This window comes from Ostrea edulis, chromosome 4 (assembly GCF_947568905.1).
Source record: "Ostrea edulis chromosome 4, xbOstEdul1.1, whole genome shotgun sequence".
NCBI classification, from domain to species: domain Eukaryota; kingdom Metazoa; phylum Mollusca; class Bivalvia; order Ostreida; family Ostreidae; genus Ostrea; species Ostrea edulis.
The window spans coordinates 16,395,179-16,412,423 of record NC_079167.1 but is presented as its reverse complement, the minus strand read 5'-3'; the positions used below and the strand labels follow the sequence as shown (position 1 = coordinate 16,412,423).

At 34.3% G+C, this 17,245-nt stretch overlaps 1 protein-coding gene and 1 long non-coding RNA gene across 4 annotated transcripts; both read right to left on the bottom strand.

Annotated features, from left to right (window-relative positions):
* Positions 1 to 760: 760 nt before the first annotated feature.
* Positions 761 to 6,595, bottom strand: LOC125668727 (uncharacterized). 3 transcript variants are annotated; one of them, XM_048903099.2, is made up of 3 exons: positions 6,564 to 6,595; positions 5,672 to 5,785; positions 761 to 3,779 (listed from the first exon to the last, which is right to left on the bottom strand). In XM_048903099.2, exon 3 carries the CDS (start codon positions 3,569 to 3,571, stop codon positions 1,592 to 1,594), a length of 1,980 nt encoding a protein of 659 aa, XP_048759056.2. In that variant the 5' UTR covers positions 3,572 to 3,779; positions 5,672 to 5,785; positions 6,564 to 6,595; the 3' UTR covers positions 761 to 1,591. The 3 variants fall into 3 exon arrangements, with proteins under 3 accessions (XP_048759056.2, XP_056018057.1, XP_056018058.1); XM_056162082.1 differs by lacking the exon at positions 6,564 to 6,595 and adding an exon at positions 6,222 to 6,254; XM_056162083.1 differs by lacking the exons at positions 5,672 to 5,785; positions 6,564 to 6,595 and adding an exon at positions 4,959 to 5,132.
* Positions 6,596 to 12,349: 5,754 nt separating this feature from the next.
* On the bottom strand, positions 12,350 to 13,841 carry LOC130054014 (uncharacterized). The gene is made up of 3 exons (XR_008802263.1): positions 13,409 to 13,841; positions 12,849 to 12,921; positions 12,350 to 12,522 (listed from the first exon to the last, which is right to left on the bottom strand). It is a non-coding gene; the product is annotated as an uncharacterized LOC130054014 (long non-coding RNA).
* Between the last annotated feature and the right edge of the window lie 3,404 nt (positions 13,842 to 17,245).

Sequence of the window (17,245 nt, the reverse complement as noted above, 5' to 3'; positions counted from 1 at the left end):
AATATAATAGCATATTCCATAAAAACACTGATGAAACAGCAAATCTGACACCTGACTTCATGTTAATGAAAAGACTGAGCTATTTAATTTAAACAACTGAAGATGAAGAAAAATGTGATAAACAACATTTTCGTTGTTTTGCCACATGGCACAGAGTGGGATCAAGAAATGTACCGGTACATATTATCTGTGCACAATATACACCAGTATCAATTTCTTGTAAAGGCGTAAATATATCATTAATGAAACTGTGCTCTGTTATAGGCAGTAGTATCAATCCGTTTTGTAAGGCCAACCTAAATAAATTCCATACTTTACATCAAACATACGCACTCAGGGTTTTTTTAAAATAAAAGTTTGCATTGAAAATAAAAACATACAACTTTAATCTGAAGATTTTTTCTATAGTTTTCATTATTGAAAATTTAAAGAAGCTGATATCTGTGACATGTTGGTGCAGATGAAGATAATAGGTTTATATCTTTCCTTTGGGTGTTTTGATTAGCATTATCAAAGAAACTCTTGTTGTTTGGTAGTTAGATCAAATTAAGTGTTTTGGTTACTACGTACGGTAATTCTATTTTTCATTTACCTGACGTAAAACATAGGATTTACTTTGGGTGGCCTAACAAAAAGTTGTTGATCAAATTAAAAAAGTATCCTAAATTTACAGAAAGTATATAGCTTCATCTTTTTCATCCTTCAACTTCCAATATTGTAGCTGTTGTAGAAGTTGTCTCCCTTGATCAAAGAGAACACATTTTTCAAACTAGATTTATTATTACAAGGAGTATAATTCATACATATATTTAACAATAACAGGAAATAATGTAATGCTGAAATCAAACAAGATGTGTATTAATGATCAAATTGTAATGCATACTGGCTTCTTATCTACACCACAAATTGTCCTCTCAAATGTGATATATAAAAAAATAATTCTCTTAAAACCATTCTTTAATATGAAATTTCTTCTTCAAGGGAAGGAATTGAGGTAGATTTCCAAGCTGTTTTAAGTCTTTTGATTTTGGGGACACTAACAAACATGAATAAAAAAAATAAAATCTTTAACAAAAATATTTGCATACACAGTTTTCATGACATTATGCACTTCAGCATTCTGTAATGATAAATATCTTATACACCAAAAACCGATTCTATGCAGGCTTATCAGATATTACCTACTTTAACATTTCCACTTTCTAAAATTTTAATGAACCATGAACGAAATACATAAATAAGTGTCAGTGACACTTAACAAAATCAGCCGTGCATAAAGCTTTATAAAAACTTGTCAGGAAACTCTTTTGATCACTGAGGTAGAAATACCATTAAAATATACATTTGTAAAACCGATCAATATAACAAACCAATAAATATGAATTCCAAAAATTTTCACACATGTTTTTAACATGAATAGTTGTACAATTTAAATACTCTGGCTGAGGCTACAGCTTCTTTTCTCTCAGAAATAATTTTCAAAAAGTACATTGATTTGTGTTCCCCATACAGTAAATGAATGATCCCTTTAATGAATAAAAAGTTTTAACATGTCATAATATGATCTCATAACTGTACAAAAAGTACCATTTCAAATGATGATTTCAGCCCCCGTTTCAAACACTCCCTCCTCCTCTTCTGACAAGGTTGTGTCAAGGTTGCTGAAGCTGAAATTTTCCTGAGGAAAAGCACTGTCCCCAGACTCGCTGCAATTGTACCATGATCTGTTTTTAGGTGTTTCTAGTTTATCAAGCTCCATGTGCATCCTCTCATTTTCTTCTTCAATTTTTTCTTGTTTTGAGACAACCGAACTAGGAGCCTTCCGATATTTCCTCCTGGTATTGAACATTCTCATGTATTTACACACAGTACAGTCAGTGCAATCTGAGCTGGCCAGAGACATTGAATTACGACTGTTTTTGGCCAACACTGTAACTGGCAGTTGGTAGTCGGTTGTATGGTCTGTACTGTACCCATCAGAGTACCATTCTTCTAGGCTCTGGGCAGATATTGGACGAAATGCAAAGAGGGGTGGACCTGAATTGTTCTTGTCAAGGGCAACATTGTCTACCTGCAGAAGATTGTCCCAGCTTTCAGTCAGCAGCTTCTTCTTGTCTGATGCTCCCATTCCTTGTGGAGGAAACTGAATGGAAAGCTCACTGATTATAGAATCCTCACTAGTGGACATTTGATGAGTTTCAGTAGTTGAGGCATCCGTATCAGATTCACAACACACACTGTCCACAATGTCAGCATCAACAAAGTGTCTGTGGCTGTAGGTTCCCGTCAACTGAATGGGAACCTTCCTGGTCTTTTTGCCCGTAGAGTTTGAGTTTTTGGAGTGTTTGGATGAAGCAGTGGTTGAAGAACATGTCTCCCATTCGGACATTGAGTCTATGAATGAGTCTTGTAGTAAATTTTTGTAATAGTTTCCATCATTCAGGGCTTTCTGATATTGGCTAACCCATCCTGCACTGAATGGTCTTTGGAGGAGATGACTGTGCTTAGCACATAAACTGAGTTTACAATTGATGCAGCCATCTTGAACACAGATTTTGTCTTTTCCGTACAGTGAAATTTTCATGGATGGGATGTGGAAGAAACGGTGATACAATAACATGGAGATGATGGATATGAGGTATGAAAACCCAATAATGACAACTATAACATGAATCTTGAAGTTATTTGTATCTTGTGCTGTGAAGAACCAAATGGCAGTCAACAAACTGTTTTCAAGGAACATGATGGTGTAATAGGTAATGTAATGAAATTTGGTCTTTTCAACACTCATGTTCACATGGCAGAATATGTAAATGTAGGACACAAGACCACCCATGATAAACTTGTGGCCCTTGTTCATACCCACCACATTCACATTTCCTAGAACGGAAGAACAGACGCAGCACATCATTGTAATCCAGTGTAGACAAATCACGATGAAAACCCAGGAGAAATATATGCTGGCGAAAATTCCCAGAGACAGTGTTCTGGCAGTGATCTCCCCTAGCCTCCATAGTAAACGAAACAGTGTTCCTGGCCAAGTCAGAACCACATTTTCAAATTCATTGGAGTCGTATTGCCTCCTGAAACTGGAGATACCCCATGAAATGGATAGTAAATTAATCCCAACAGCAAACTGAACAATCCATGAACTGTCCGTGGTAATTATCATAAAGCCTTGAATGGCCAAAATGGGTAAGCTGGCGGAAAAGGCATAAAACAGGCGCAGAAGTGATAAATCCGCAAAGTCATGTTTCTTCGTTTTTATATCAGATTCGAACAGAATTTTTATGTGCCTCCATGCAAATCCAAACTGAAATAGGTGTAATAAAATGGGAACAGCTTGGCCATATTTTGTTTTATTCCTGCTCTTTCTCTGCAAGATTAACAAAGCGGACACAAAGTGGATAGTTACTAATGGCAACACCAGAAGTCCAGTCACGATGGTGAACCATGCCGTTGAATTCTTTTGATAAAGTTCTACCAGAAACAATGCATTCAGGGTTAACTCTCCTAAATGAAATAAGAGGGAGAGTATGATGAACAGTCCAAAACAGACGGATAAACACATTTTGTATCAATTCACATGATTTCTTAGTTGTTCTTTTCACTTCCCCTCCACTGCTGAAATTGTCTTAAGGGTCACTATCCAAAAACTCCATGGTATCTTTAGTCCTCATCTATCTAGTAATAAAGTGTGTGACCTCCGTGTCACTTGGAAAGGAAATAGATGATTCTTTTGTCCTACTCTTACTTAAGGTGAAGGAATCCAGAAAGATCTGAAAAAAAGTTAAAGGAAATGTACAAAAATTGTTGCGATTTACAAAACCGTCCTAGATGCATGACAAAAAGTCAGCTCAAATAACTCAACATTGAAGAAATTTGGGACATTATCAAGAAATCTACTCTTTTTGTGCTTACCCACCCTGACAATTTGAAAAACAGATAAATTAAGCTGGTTTCTCAAATATTAATGTTTCCTCAGCTTAATGGTTTTTCATGCATAGTCACAATAGCAAATAAGACCATTTCAATGACTGTGCATTAATAATTCAGGTATATTACGTTAAAATGACACAGATCAATTACAGTTGTAGAAATCTGAAAACGTTGTGTTTATATATGAAATGTTTCAAAACCACGAATATGTAACAATGAAAATAATGAAGTGTAATCATCTATGAATTTAGGTAAATTATCTTTAAATTACAAGATTCTAAAACACAACTCTTACCAAAGAAAATCCAAATGGTATTTAATAACTATTATACAAGTGTTATCCATACAAGAATGAAAATCGACTAGAAAATTGGACCAAAATTTTCTCCTTGTTTACGTTTGACTTTCCAAGTAGTGTGATTTTCTCATGATTTCCCACACATAAAAGAAAAATAATCCATACTCAAGTTCGTAAAATTGACAAGATGATTATTTTGTACCAACATTGTGTCTGACAACAATACAATTTCTCCTCTTTCTCTAGTAAATTCAACACCTAAGGTCCCCGGAGTCTCCTGTCTACATGCACCACAACAATTGGAGACTTCTGATCAGTGTTATATACGACCTTTGAAAACTGATATTATTTCATTTACATTAGCTTACAAGAAAAATGTCACCTTGATGAAATGGAATTCTGTATTCACAATTTGGTGTTATATCAACTTTCAGCAATAAAAGGAATTTTAAGTCTTTTGTAATTTTCAATTCCCTAAACATAAATATTCATTTTCTCCATGCTCATGTATCTGCCATATTTGGAAAGAAAAAATATAAATTTTGAAATGCACATTTTGTATTAAATACCTAAACTTCATATTCAAATAGAAAGAAAATGAATTCCTACAACATTAGTAATATAAAAAAACAGAATTTTTAAATGATTGATCTTTTTGTTTTAAATGTGATGTGTCTAGTCTAGAGTTGTAGATTTCATTCCATATAAATTAGAACAGTACCTGAAATCCGCATATCTTTTATCACATTCACTAACATCACTGTAATCTACATGATGGGTAGCTTCCCCAAATTTTATGAATTTTCCATTGGCACTTGCTAACAATCAACTTTCAGCAGGTGTAAGATAATGAATTTTGAATTACATACCAACCTCTTAAAATCAAAGTAAATACCTAAATGCTTGATAAAGATAAAGCATTTCCCTCTCCACTCAATTCACAAGGGAACTCCAATCACACCAAGGCATGTGTTTATTATTTCACTGGGGATTAGAGGGAAATTATTTCTAAACCTCTGAAATGTGTCCCCTACACTGGTCCAAGATTATACCTGGCAGAAAAATCCCTTGAAACACAATGGTCTGCACTGAATTTCTTATGAACCTTTCTAATCCTGATTAAATGTATAATAGAAAGCCTGTAAAACATGTTGGTCAAGTCCCTTTTATTGAAGGCCCATCACAAGAACGATTCCTGCAGTCTTTATTTATAATTTGACACCCTTCCCATACCTTTTCTCACCTGTTCACAAACTGGTCCCAGACTGTGATAACCAACACAGCCTAACAGAAATCAATTGATCAATCATCAATGATTTATATACAGGTGAATTCAAATTGACATAAATAATTCCAGTGATGAATAGGTATACATTGATTGCTGTTCACAGTCCAACATGAAAATTGCAGTCCCCAAGAGACATTGTAACTTACTTATTGTGTGCGAGTCGTCTCCATGCCTGGTTTCCTTTAATTTCAATATTTTGCTTTCTTTAACAAACATATATGACCTCAATCGGACCAGCTACATAAATTCACTTCTTTATTCTACAAATAGAAAAAAGGTTTGATTGTGTTAAGGATTACAATACATTCCTATATCAGTCCAGGCTGCCTCATTCTCAACATAATTGCCTGAAAATCTTCTTTCGGAGAAGAGTGCTTGAGGATATTTTATCTCCTCTACAATGAGAATTACAGTCTTAGTAATTTAAATGTACAATTGTCGAGTCTGGTTGACAGCAGATGAAAGGGAAACATTGTTAACAATAACTGTTTGTACTTCTTTTGAAGATTGGCATAAATGAAATTTTCTTGTGAATTATTTTAGGAGAGTTTTCGGGTCCACTAACAGAAAATTACCTACAGTCAATAAAAGTTATAGGTACATGTAAGAGGACCGCATATACTTGAAGGTGCCAATTTTCGAATTCCTTTTTCATATATAAATCTCTTGAGATATACTTGAACCCATTGTTATTACCTGTTTGTGATGAAATTCCCAGATTGATTTGTCACAAGCCAGATTTAAAATAACAAATGCTCATTCGAGCAGAAATGAAACATTCCTGTTAACAAGTCACAATGGGCACCCCTCCCTCTATTCTCACATATGTATTTCCTCCTATCAAAAATCAGATGTGACAAAAATGTCTTGACCTGATTTTTGCCTTCCCTAGATAAAAACAGTCATCAGATAGTCGTTTGTAAAACATTTTTCCCCAATATCAATTTCTTTTAGTTTGTTAATTACAGATTTGTTCCCCACTCTCAAGGAGTCTTGCAGTCTGATATCACCTCTGAAATTCTGGACCACATTTCTTACCTTTCACAAGCTATCACTTATCATGGACCCCACCACATACTTTGTTCAGGAGATGGTCGCTGTTTTCCTTATCATGACAAAGTTTTATCAAATAGCGGTCAAGTTATCTTACGTCAAAATGATATTCCTTTGTCATTTAAGTGCTAGATATTTCCATTTTAGTGGTAACTATTTCAGATCTCTATATACACTCAAAAGTGTTGCTGATTTTCAATTATTCGGTTTTAAACAGTGCCACATTTTTCACCGTAACTAATATTTACTAATTTACTTGTCTTTAGCAAATTCTCTTGAAATAATGTGTCGAGACCTGATTTATCAGTAGTTAAAATATTGTTCATGTAACCATTTAAAAAACAAACCTCCACAATGAAAAGATCAAATCATACAAGTTCTTGATGAGTAAACATTCTAAATTTTACAAACAATGATTATAGTTAGAATGAGAAGTAGATTAGAACAGGTACTTACCAAGGGCTTTTAATTTATTGACTTTCAGAGCTAATACCTCCAGTTTTTAAACTACAAGTACCTATACATCTCCTATACATTTAACTGAAAGTAAACATCTCACCTCTGTCAATATATATTGGTATAAATCCAAATCTGCAGCCATCTACCTTTATCCTATTTTGTTCTTAAATGAATCAGCATAAAAGACTAATGCTAGTATGAACCATGAACTAAGGTTGCTGTCTATCAAACTATTAATACCTTTTTCATCTATGAGTATATTCTTTCTCACAGTGAAAGAGACCCATTGATGTCCAATATTAGTGGCAGCTTGATGTAAAGGAACGTCTGGTGAACCGATTGGATCACTCTCTCTCTCTCTTTGTGATCCAATAAGGGTAGTAAATCCTCCTCTATTCGGGGAGAGATGTTATTTATATCCTAATTAGACTGTGTCAAGCTTTTTTGCCATAGCATCTTAGGTTTGAATGAAAATGCAAAACTTCTCCAACAATGTACTGTCAATTGGAAGTGAATGAAACCAGAGAATTTCTTTTCAAGTGAAGTGATACAGAACTTGACTATTTCAGGTTCATGCAGTGCTATCAAACAGATACATGTATATATATATATATATATATATATATATAACTCATGAAAAATTGCCAATATCTAGATAACTTGACTACTTCAGGTTCAGTGCTATCAAACAGATATATATATACCATTGTATGGTAGAACTAATGAAAAAATGCCAATATCTAGATCGATAGCATGAACTTTGACAGAGAATATTCATTAGGGTAGTACCTACCAGTATATATCGATCTTCATCTGGTGCAAAATCACTACAAGCAGAATACTTCTGTAAAGATGATTATATCTGCAGTCACTTTAATCCTGAGGTAAACACCTTCCAGAGCTGAAGAAATCATACACACTGTGCTTAATTACTCAACAATTACAGTTAATCCACTGGCTTTATTGACTCTGTACAAATGATTAAAGATCAAAGCAATACAATTTCTAAAGTTTTGTTATGGAGGGAATTATAATCTTGTTTCAGCCTATTTCACCTCAGCATACTTCTGTAAACGTCCAGTATGTCATTAGGGCTTGTGCTGGTGAGAAAGCCATACTACAGGAATTTGTAATCCCTAGATCAATGAAGATCAAGCTTTCAATCATGAAAATGAAAACACACATTTCTACTATCAATTACCTTCATACACTATGTACTTGTTTAAACAGCAGCTATGTGTATATATATTCAACAACATTGTGCCTTCTTTTAATATCTGTAAGGACATAATTTATTCTAAAGGAAAAGCAGAAAAATGCAGTGAAAATTAGTGTCCAAAAGAAATATTAAATGACAAATTCCCATAAAAAATGCAAGAGGCCACAACTCGCATCCCACTCCATCAAGCCTATATTGAGATCATGTGAGTCAAAGTTAACTTGGAACATTGATATTGGTTCCAAAATGATATTAAGACAAGACCTGCCACAGTTCAAAGTGATGTAATAAGTGCTGGAAAGAACTAAGAAAATTCCCACAAGAAATCCAAGACTTAAGTTAGATTATAATTGAATCACCCTGTCAATGGGGTCAATCAAAACAAATCTATACCCAGACTACACGTACCAATATAATGCTTGAAATATTACATGAATTTTGCTAACTGAATATCCTTTTTTATGAGAATTAATTATTGCTCCTTACTGTGGTACCAGAATGAATATTTTGTTGATGGAGTTATTGCCTCACAGTGATCCTAAATTGAACTTCCTATGACACCAAATACAATATTCTTGTTGATGAGCATTATTGCTCCTTACTGTGGTACCAGAATGAATATCCTTTTTGATGAGAGTTATTGCCCCTTACTGTGATTCTACATTGAATATCCTTGTTGATGAGAGTTATTGCCCCTTACTGTGGTACCAAATTGAATATCCATCTTAATGAGATTTATTGCCCCTTACTGTGGTCCTACATTGATCCTTCTTGACGAGAGTTATTGCACCTTACTGTGGTCTTACATTGAATATCCTTCTTGATAAGAGTTATTGCACCTTACTGTGGTCTTACATTGAATATCCTTCTTGAGATTAAGTGTTATTGCACCTTACTTTGATCATATTCTTTGACCATTAAAGAGGAGGAGGATTTGAATCTTCACTTTATGAGCCAGTGTAATTAAACAGCTTGTGTAGCAAGTATACGAGTGAATCTAACATCTAATTTTAATTATATAATATTGCTACACGATCAAGCATATTGCTATTCATGTTGTTCTTGAGATTTTCATTCCCCTGCCCTTGTATATTTTGAAGCTTAGTTGAGGTTTAATTTCTTCCCCCCCCCCCCCCCCCCCCCCCCCCAATATTACTTTCTGCTAAAACTGCATTTTCTAAAATAAGTTCAAAATCCCCCACTTTTCATCCATATCAGATTTCTCTGGTGTGTTATTACTTCAAAAGCCAAAACCTCAAACTGTGTACATGCAGGTCACGTGCTACCTGCAACCTCTAATTATAGAATGCTGAAACCTTGAAATCTTAAATTTCTTTAAAATGGAGGGCATTGCTGGACTTCTTTCTTTAACAGCTCCTTGTAAATTCACAATAACCAATTTCAGACCAAAACTAAAATATTTTCCCTGGATGTGTGCAAGGGTAATACTATATCCCCTGCAACTTTGTTACAAGGGAATAAATTAATAAATAAATATCATCTAGAACTGTTCCAACAGGAGTAATATCCCCTATGGGGCCGCTCACCCATATATAGGGGCATATTCAAACAGACTAGAGAGGCATGAGTTTCAACATTATTCATGAATCATCTGAATATTAGTTACTGGATAAACAAATTCCTTTGACCTTGAAATTTATCAATAATCATGGAGTAATAAAGAGTGCACAAATTATTAAAAAAACCAAACCCAAAACAAACCCATGCTCTTCAGTCTCCTAGAAAACATCAGGACAAAATCATGTCCAAAGACAGATGGTTAGGCAGACAGACACAGTGATTCCATATACCCTCTCCTTAAAACTTATGTAGTAGTTTTACTGAGAGAACGTTAAACCATTACAAAATCTAAAACAAATGACTTAGTCCATAAAATTGAAAAATCTCCCATAGTATGAAACATGATTGCTACATGTAGCCATACATATTTGTTCCCCACCGCTGCAAAAACCCCCCACTAAAGTCCCGTAACTCCTGTAAAATCAAATCAAACTAACGGTGCAATATGACCAACTTCACATGGTGACCAACAATCCTACAGAACAATCCATTGAGCGGTTTCTGAGGAGTTGCATCCACAAAGTGTTCCTTTAGTGTAGCATGAACAAATTCAACAAAGTCCCATAACTCCCGACATTAAAATTTGTTGAATCAAAATGGCTATGCAATATGATCCACTACATATGGTGACTAACAATCTTACAAAATTTGAACAAATCTGGTGAGAGGTTTTGGAGGAGTTGCGTTCACAAAATCAAGAGGGAAAGATGCACGGACAATGGTGTTTATATGTCCCTTTCCGCGTTGTGGCAGGGGATAACAAGTCTATAATCAAGGATATATCAGGTGCAAAACTTAAGGTGAATAAAGAGTATACACATTTATGTGCTGGTCTCTCAGAGCATGTCCAGAATAAACCCACGTCCACAGACATGCTGATATTCCAATGTACCCCCACTCCTGACTTTGTTTGCTGGGGGTAAAATAATGTGTTCTCAGAAATTTAATCTATATATCTGAAATATGAGATATACATTATATATAAAGTTAAAATTGATATATATACTTGCTGGAGTAAACTTCAATCAACAGATGAAAAAGATAAGTTGTACATAAGTAACCTTCTCCCACACTAAGTAAATTGTAAAAACGTTAAAAATTCCCAGTGAGTGTTACCTGCATGCTTTATGGAGTGCCAAATTAACATAAACTCAAATATTGACGACAATTTAAAGATATCATCAATTCATTTGATGTGCACAACTACTCAATTAAAGATCTCTTTAAATAATGATATCTTCAGTTCTGAATTATTGCATGCAATAATTGAATTGTAAATAGCATTAATTATTATGCTGGATTTATTAGTGCTTATATATATACATGTAATTGAATTGTTGCTCTCTTCAAATGAATTGATAATATCAACAATTGAATTGATGCGTGTTACAATTCAATTAAAGAGAACAATAATTAAATTTATGTATGCATCAATTTATTTAATGCTTACAATAATTGAATCATTGCTCTCTTCAATTGAGTTGCAGTGCGCATGATGATAAATTGAATTAATATGCACAATAATAATATTATTATTTCAATTGATGCGTGCAATATTTCTTTTAGAGAGAGCAACTATATAATTTAATTTAGAGATATCTTCAATTCAACATATCCAAAACTGAATTAATGATCTCTTTAATTGAATTGTGTTAAATTTAATTGCTCTCTTTAAAAGAATTGATGCTCACATTAATTCCTTATATAAAAGCGTTGTAAATAATTAAGTAAGATATCTTCAATTGAATTAAAGAGATCATCAAATCATTTATATCGAGCTCCAAATGCAATTTTGCGAGCAATTATTCCACCACAATGATGTGCGCATCAATTATGAATTGATAAAAACAATAATTGAATTAATGCACTCATCAAATCAATTAATGCTCTCATTGATTGAATTAATGCATGCAATAAATCAAGTATTGCTCTCATCAAATGAATTGATGCTCTCTGCATGATTATCAATTGAATTGCTGAGAGCAATAATTTTATTTGATGTGTGCATCAATTCAATTATTGCTTGCAATAACTGAATTGATATCTTCAAATAATTGAAGATATCTTCTATTATTTGAGTTTATGTTAATTTGGCATACCACACTCCTTAAAAGTAATTAAAGGGAACGTAGGGTATAAAAAAATATTTTCACATTTCAAATACTAAATATTTAGTAATTAAGTCCACTGGTTATTTCCATTTGATTGTAATCTGTTGTGTAGAAATCGGCTATTAAATATAGCTACACATCATCTGCTGGAGGCTGCCATTTTGCAAGATAAAGTTATCGCTCTTTAAGATATTTCCCACAATCCCATCTGTTTATGACATATACCGGGCAATTGCCTCTCAGTGAAAGCATCTGATCATGTCTGACTGCAAAGGATATCAATATGAGCCTGATTATTATGAAGAGGAATTATTAGCAGCTTCAAATGAAAACACTAGTGCATTGGGATAAATTGATGAAAACGACACTCTTAATTCTTAAACTTTTAATTTTGTATTCTTTATACAAGATTGTTCATTATCTTCACTTCTTCATTCTTCACTTGAACATTCCTTAGCACATATGATGGACAATGACTGGGCAATTATATCTGTATATGTTGCACAAAGTTGATTTATTCTTCAATATGGATTGAGAGTGGGATATTTTTGTCACTATTCATGTCTTCATTGAGCTGAAAATATAAAAATGAAATCAAACCATTACTTTATAACTTTAGTAATGAATTTTTATGAAAGTGCATGTACATGTATTTCACACAACAAAGAGTTTATTTTTCATAGTAGTTTTCTCTCTTTCTGATTTATTAGTACATCTGTTTACAAGAGAATCTTACAATGTGAACCTGTATACAGCACAAATCAGTTGATTATCACTACACCCCTGCAGTAATTGCCATGTAAATGTCAAGACTTGAAAGATTAACTGCACAGGGGGAATTAAAATGACCTTGGTTGTAAAACTTTGTTAATCATTTAATAGAGAAGTGCATCAAATTACCTGTTTCCTTAGATGCTGATAGTCCAGGTTCTGCATATGAGTTTTCATTGGTTTCCAAAAGAAAATGGATTAGCTGAAAAATAATGACTAATTAATTATATATACTTACTTCATATATACTATACTTCATTTGTTTACTTGTACATTTTCAATTTCTTTAAAAACAATAGTATAATACAAAATGTGCTAGTACTGTGATGATTTTTGAAAGTATTATATGTATCCTGCTTTTCCTTTTCCTCATCTTTTTGAGCTATTTTCTCTTATTTCTTAGGCTTGCTGCCATCAAATATTTTAGTTACTGCATCTTCTTTTTAATAGGTTTTGGTGTGTATCCCAATATCTTAACTTAAATAGATATTAATTTAACTTTGAATATTTAAAAAGCAGTGTTTACCTATCCCTTCATATTTAGCCTGTACAAAATGTTCACTGGATAAGGATAGATTAAATTAGAAAATTATTATATAAGTAAAAGTTTGTTGTAAATAAACTCTGGTTATACACATTAAGAATTATTAGTATTTACTGAGTAAAAAGCAAATATAACAGGTACTTACCCTGATATCCTCTTTAAAAGACTCTTTCTCAAAATGCCGTTCAAAAACAAAAGATTCATTTCCAAGGTTATGTATCCAATTATTGCACAATGTTCATAGTTTTTGGGGGGGGGAGATCAGGGATGCTAAAAGGTAGATACATGTATTCCTTTTCCTTTGACCACAGTGCAAAATTTCGCTTGAACTCCGGACATTTAGATTATAGATACTCTGTAACCCATTTAGTGCTATAGGCACAGCAGTTGTAATGAATTGCCGCATACACGTCATCAGCCGCCATGATAAGAGATTCTCCCATTCAGCTCAGTTTTCAGTGTAAATGACAGATTAAATCTTGTTATCAGCAGCAATTATTTTTTCTATGCTAGATTTTGTTGTCTGCATGGTACCAGTTTTCACATATCAAAATTTGATTTTTGACCCTACGTTCCCTTTAAGGGCAGAATTGTAAAGATAAAACACTCTGGTTTTTGAAGAGTTCAAATTAATGCATTTTCCAGCAAATTGGGTCTTCATCATTTTATTCTGATGGCACAATAATGCATGTATTCCTATCAGGTTGTAATTTGATTAAATTTAATTCATTAAAAATAACCCCAGGTTTTTGCTGCAGTTGCACAACATTTTTTAAATTATAGAGCAGTATTATGCTAAACTAATAACATACATAGATTCCATGTCATTTGATGCATATGTCCTCACCATTTCTAAAGAAAACCAGGCTGAAAAACCAACATCATAAATCAATATACACAAAACACATGCATCATCAGTCTTTGTACTTCCAGATTACAGTAATTCAATAGAAATTTTCTTTTTATGGTAAAAAATGAATGTAATCCTACTGGTCCTTATAAATGCCATTTATCCAAGTATAATGTTATGCTCCATTTTGACAGCTATCAGTTTCATTAAATGCAGTACATGTATTAGACTAGCTATTACGTTACCAGCTAGTGGAGAGAATAATGCATAAAATTTGGAAAGCCATTATTTGTGCAATGGTACAAAAATAGTGTTTCTGTTTTTTATAATCAAAGGCATTACCCATGAAATAATCAGCTCTCAAATTATTGAAATGTTAATTCTAGAAACACCACACGCTATATTCTGTACATGTGCGTTATTACGAGAATTAAAGATTGTGTCATTATTGCCACAACCTGAACAAGAGGCCCATGATGGACCACAATACTTACCTGATTGATCACCTTGGCCTTCCTGTTCTTCACAATTGTTCTTTGAAGAAATTAGACCTCTCCCTCTTTCATCCCTTGATAAATCTTGACCCCAAACTCAGCTGCATGGGGTTGTGACTGAACTTAATCCAAACAACATGGGGATGCCTCAAAATTGATATGACTAATATGGCCTTGCTGTCCTGGAGAAGATTAAGAAATCCCCCCATCATATGGAGGTCATGAAGGTACATGACACTACACTCATGTGTCAAATATGATATGCCTATGTCAAAGAACAAAGAAGTCATGGCCCTGACACGAATCCATTGTAAAAACCTTTAATTTTGACCTTGAGGTCAAGGGTCAAGGTCATATAGAGGTCATGAAGGTACTCGACACATCATCTCATGGTGATCTACCTGTGTGCCAAATATGGTATGCCTAAGTCAAAGAACAAAGAAATTATGGCCCGGACACGAATCTGCACAGAAAGACAATATATACCCCCAGAACTTCGTTCGGGGGGTATAACAAAAAGAGGACAAATTGTAAGTATTAATTTAGTAACATCCAAGGGTGAATATCGGACCTTATTCATCATTTAAAAAAAAGTGCTACGTACATTTCGTGAGACTGGCTTAGAATGGCCTTACACATGACATTGATTGATACTTTATATAGGCCTTCCTATGGCTGCGCCTTGTATTACTGCACATAGGCATACATTTTCCTGCTATTCTTCGAAACACAGGAAAACTACATTCTCTATTGTGCCCCCACCCTACCCCTAAGGGCCACAAATTGAACAAACTCGAATCTGCTCTTTCTGAGATGCTTGCATATTATTACGACTATAAATTAAAAGTCTTGCTGTTTTTGAGAACATTTTAAAATATTCTTTCATGTATATCTATAGGTGGCCCCAACCTACTTCTGGGGCAATGATCTGAAATCTCCACTCATTCTGAAAGATTTTATTTTTGTCTTTTCTGGTCCAGTGGTTCTTGAGATCTTAAATTATGCCACCAGATTTTCACAATTCCTAATTATCTTCCAGGGATGTGACTGAATTCCTCAGAAATCAGAGGAAAACTAGTCAAAACGGGAGGAAAACACCTCACCCTATCTGGAAAAATATAATTTTCTGCCACTTTAGATCAAATCCAGAGCGTTTCATTTTTTCAAAAATTGAGCAAATCAGAGGATTTCCTCTGAAAAGAGAAAAAATCACACCCCTTATCTTCCCTTTGAAAAGTATGTGACCCTTCATTTGAATCCCTCTTTCCCCAATGATGCTTTATGGCAAGTTTGGTTGAAATAAGCCCTAGTTCTGGAGTCGAACACATGTAAAGTTTACAGAGATGGACAAGTGATCAGAAAGCTCACATGAACTTATAGCTCAGGTGAGCTAAACTGCACAAAGTTGACAGCTTAAAATTTAACCTAGTGCGATATATTAACTGATCAGAAATGAAATGTGGTCGCCACATTATGATTATAATGGGCACTTGTTCCTTACCTTTATATCAATACTTTCTAGGTGTCGGAAACAAATTCAGTGGAGATGAGGGTGCTAAAACATAACCGAGATAAACGATGAAGATACAAAATTTGGGAAAGTGAAGACTTCTTCAAATATCTCAATTCCAGTGTTGTAGACTTGTCTTCATAAAAGAGCAGGGGATCTCTGTTACCTGTGCTTCTAGGTAAAACAAATTTGAAGATTAGATGATTTTCGTATGTGTAGCTGTCCGATGGCTTCCATCACTAGTGGCCAGATAGCTCAGTTCGTAGAGCACTTAATTGGAGATTCAGGGGCCTCTGGTTCGTATAGCACTTAATTGGAGATTCAGGGGCCTCCAGTTCGTAGAGCACTTCACTGGAGATTCAGGGGTCCTGGGTTTGAATCCCATGCAGACTGGTCTGTTGAATTTTCTCCGTTCCCGTTACATTTGGTACCGTAGACCAGCCTCTGTAACCGACACGTGAAAGCCTGCCAGGAAATAAAGATCCTAGGTTGATGTCTAGAAAGATGAAGACATTTGAGGGAGGAATGTAGCGGTCGGATGGGTTCAATAGCTAGTGGTCAGATAGGTCAGTTGGTAGATCACCTAACTTTGAGAAATCCAGTCTATTCCATTGCATTTTCTCCCTTCCTGTTACACCACTAACAGTTAATGCCATACAAGTTAGCCCCCTTGGTTTCAATTTTTCCAAGTGTATTAGCATAAAGACTTTCTGTTGGGAGAACAATGTTCTACAGTTCTTTGTCATTAGTTTAATGCAAAGTTCCAAAACCCTGACTACTCATCATCTACCTTAGGGTTACATGTTTGCATTTCAATAAACTTTTATTCAAACACATCTCATGACTGCAAACAAGTAATTAAATTAACATGACCGGCCTCAAGAGCCAAGTCCATGATTTACTTCATAATTATTCTTCCTTATCAAGACTTACTAGTCCTGTTAATCCTACTTCTTGTGCAAATAATAAAAAAAAAGATTTCTGTGCAACTCGCCTACAATTTTGAGGAGAGTAAAATCCATTGTTTGTGATCCGAGGTTCACATTGAAACTTTTAGAAAAGCACTGCATCTCTCTCAATGAAACTATAGGAAAAGTCAATCTAATTAAAATTAAATCTTCCATCTGC